Here is a 3318-nt window from a genome sequence, read left to right as displayed (position 1 = left end):
CAGGAATTGGCTGTCAAGACGCAGCTCATTGTTGCTTTTAAGCTTAATTTACAATGGTGTGATGATCTGTTTTGGGACACAATGAAGTTTTGCTCCTTATCTCAAAAGCTGTGGAAAACCAAATAGCATTTAACTGATCTAAAAAAAAATTAAACATACTGCTACATTTTTGTATCCTAAAAGATCTTGTGGGTAAATAATTATGAGGCCTCTATTTGAAAAGTTTCACATTACCTCCAAATAATAAAGTAATTTATCAAACCAATCTGCTTTTGTCTTATCATGAGAATCTTGAGTTGCTCTTTAGACAAAGTTGCTTGATCAGATTTTCAAAGCTATTGACAAACTGTATTTCTTTTGCAAAATGAGGCAAACTGCAAAGTCACCAGCTCTTGTCATTTTGGAAAAAAGACAGCCCAGTTTCCATTCAGGTGGAGCATGGAACAGAACTGAACTGCTACCTCAGTGCACTGAAGTGGGTGGTGTTTTTAAGCTTTCCTTCTGTGGCATGCTTGGATTTCATTATGCCAAATCAGCTTTTATCTCCTATTTCTCTTAGAAGAATTGCAGTACAGTAGTAATATCTGCTAATATTCCAGCAGCACAGGGAGAGTAAAACACTGCTGGAAGTTTTCTCACACTAAAGATTCTGAGTTCAAACAGTGAGAATTTTGTGTGATGCAGAGAAGGTGAGGGTCCAAATGCTGGAGATAAATACAGGAAACAGTACTGGTTCCCTTGCAGTGTTTTACCAGATTATACTGCTGAGCACATTTGCTTCCTGAAAGACTGCTATTTGTGACTTTAATCTAGATTTCTAGATGACCACGTGTGGAGTTAAAAGCCTTCCTGAAGTGAAAGGTGAAGGTGTTTCCATCAACTGAGAGCAACAGCAGTACCTACTTCAATTTCATAGAAGACTATTGCAGCCTTCTTTCAAACATCCTGCACTGTGAAAAAAAGCATTGTACAAGTGTTTGAATTGTCACAGAAATCAAGGTAGGACAACTGTATTAGAAGTTCCCATGCTGAGTATTTCATACTTTCTAAGAAGCCAGACTTAAAGCAGTGGACAAAATTCCTCGTGGCAGACCAAAGAGCCCATTTACCAGTCCATTTATGCAGAGAGCAAATACACCTTGCATAGCTCACCTGTAACTCAGGGCAAATATTCAGGAAAGTAGCAGGAAAAATATGATCAGGGAAAAGGCTCATATGTGAGCTTCAGATGCTTTCATGTTTCTGTCTGGTTTTAATGCACATTTGTTAAACTAAACCAGGTAAATATTACCCCTGCACTTGTCACCTGGCACTCTGTGGCTGCTCTTAACTGTTTCTAATGTATGTCTCACTCTTGTAACAGCTGGCTAACACAACATTTGTTCCTGGAAACGTGAGAGATCAGATGATTTGAGTTAGGCACCAAAGCTGCTTTTTAATTCCAGATCACAAGTTTAATTAAAGTCAAATGTGGTATTAAAAACAGAAAAAGATGGAGACTCTCTGGAATGCTCAGTGGAGTTGTTTGTGGTTCCAGAACATGATTCATGTTCCACAGACACTTGACCAGTTGCTTGCAGTGCTCTTCCAGCCTGCTACTGGCTCTGGGATTTCACAGCAACGTCAGGGAACTTCCTTTCCAAGACCTTCCGCCTCGTCCTCTCCAGACTTTGCTGCCTTGCCCTTTTCCGTAAGGTTTTTTCAAGTCTGAGTCTGAAACAGAGAAGTTGGTGTGGTTCACTTCCAGCCAGCTTGAGACCACTTTAATGAGCTCCCCCCAGTCAGATAGAGGCTCTCAGTGATCAACAACTTCAGTATTCATTTGCTTCTGATAAGTAAAAAAGCCTGCAAAGTAACATTTTTACTCTGCTTCTGAATTCTACAGAAGTTCAGCCTCTGGGAGGATTTTTCATATTCTGCACTTGAAGTTACTTTTACAGTGCCACTGCATAACCATGTACCTTAGTAACTAAGGTGGGAAAAAAAGAAAAAAAAGAAAAAAAAGAAACAGAGCAAGCTGTAATTTTAAAAAGCCTAATTTTCAGTCTAGTAGCTGAAAAATGAAAGATTACAGCTATTTTTTCCTTTTAAATTGGAATAAGGACACAAACAGATCAGAAGATAACTTTCAATGTCAAAATAATCTTTTTACCTGATGAAGTGATTCACATGGGGTAAGTAATAGAATCTCTTCTTTTTGTGTTTTTTGTTCAAGTGCCACGGTATTGGCCATTCCTTGTAACTGTACCTGTTGGGGACAGATAAAAATGATTACAGAATGTACAGGTCTTAATTCTAGGATTTTACCAGTTTCTCTTGGTTTCAAGTACAGTGATAAAGTGGTCTGGGAGATGGCAGAATTTGTATGTGGGTATTTTTTTCCCCGCTCTTGCTGGCTTGGTTTGTAACTGTGTCTCCTGTGTTCTGTACAGTCTATGCATCCTTCCTTGATTAGGTAAGGATTTTCTGGGAGAGAGACACACCCCAAGAAAAACTCACACATTAAAAAAGTGTTTCCATACCAAAAGGTGCGTCCCAGGAAGTCGTGTCTCCACTCGCCAGGGACTGGCTTTTCATGGCCCGTCTGTAAAAGCCTCAAAGCAATTTCTCTTTCTCTGACAACCAAATCTATATTTTTCATAGATGTTTCTACCTGGAAATAGTAAAAAGTTTCAGGATGCACCAACAAAAAACAATGCTGAAAATTTAAAAGATCTCAAAGACAAAATTTAAAGGGAAAACAAAGGTAGAACATGCTGGAGTTTGATCATGAGTTCTCTCTCAGCAGGCCCTGTGTACTAGAACAGTAAGGAATGAGTACTTCAAAAATCTTACTTGACAGCAGGACAGATATGAAATAACTGACAGTCTGATACTTGATTAAAGACCAGCTGGATAATGCATAAACCAGATCCAGTGCTGATGCACAAGTGTAGGAAGCTCTGAGGCAGGGATCAGAAGGCAGCAGGAGAAGCAAACAGAAGATTTGCTTATGGTTTGTAGTGGCTGTTGGTTATTTTAGTTTTCACTGGAGTCTGGTCACAGCCCCAGCAATGCCCACTGAACAATGAGAAAGCTGCCTTGAGCAAATTATGACTTGAGCAGTTAATGCATACACTAAAATCAGGGAAATAATTTTAAGAAAAAGGTCTCTAACAAGTTTACAACCACTTGGTCTTTCAGCAATTTTACTTAAGAGTTACAGTTTTTATGTATTATGAGAAAGGTACCTTTTCTAAGCGCTCTGGGCTTGGCATAGGCTTGCGCTGTCGTTTGGATTCTTGCTCTAAAGTTAAGAGCATGTTCTTTTCTTTCAGC

At 39.2% G+C, this 3318-nt stretch overlaps 1 protein-coding gene across 1 annotated transcript in view; it reads right to left on the bottom strand.

The window, feature by feature from the left end:
• Positions 1-1429: 1429 nt before the first annotated feature.
• The window catches only part of MRPL47 (mitochondrial ribosomal protein L47), a 3330-nt gene continuing 1441 nt past the window's right edge, over positions 1430-3318 (bottom strand). Inside the window, exons 4-7 of the mRNA XM_014312341.2 lie at positions 3231-3318; positions 2523-2653; positions 2153-2248; positions 1430-1713 (exon numbers count right to left, since the gene is read on the bottom strand). Coding sequence (XP_014167816.2) covers positions 1596-1713; positions 2153-2248; positions 2523-2653; positions 3231-3318 — 433 coding nt within the window. The 3' untranslated portion in view covers positions 1430-1595. The remainder of the gene's footprint in view (positions 1714-2152; positions 2249-2522; positions 2654-3230) is intronic.

The sequence above is a fragment of the Geospiza fortis genome, unplaced genomic scaffold (assembly GCF_000277835.1).
Source record: "Geospiza fortis unplaced genomic scaffold, GeoFor_1.0 scaffold172, whole genome shotgun sequence".
Taxonomy (NCBI): Eukaryota; Metazoa; Chordata; class Aves; order Passeriformes; family Thraupidae; genus Geospiza; species Geospiza fortis.
The sequence above is the reverse complement of the archived record's forward strand: the minus strand, read 5'-3'. Positions and strand labels throughout refer to the sequence as shown.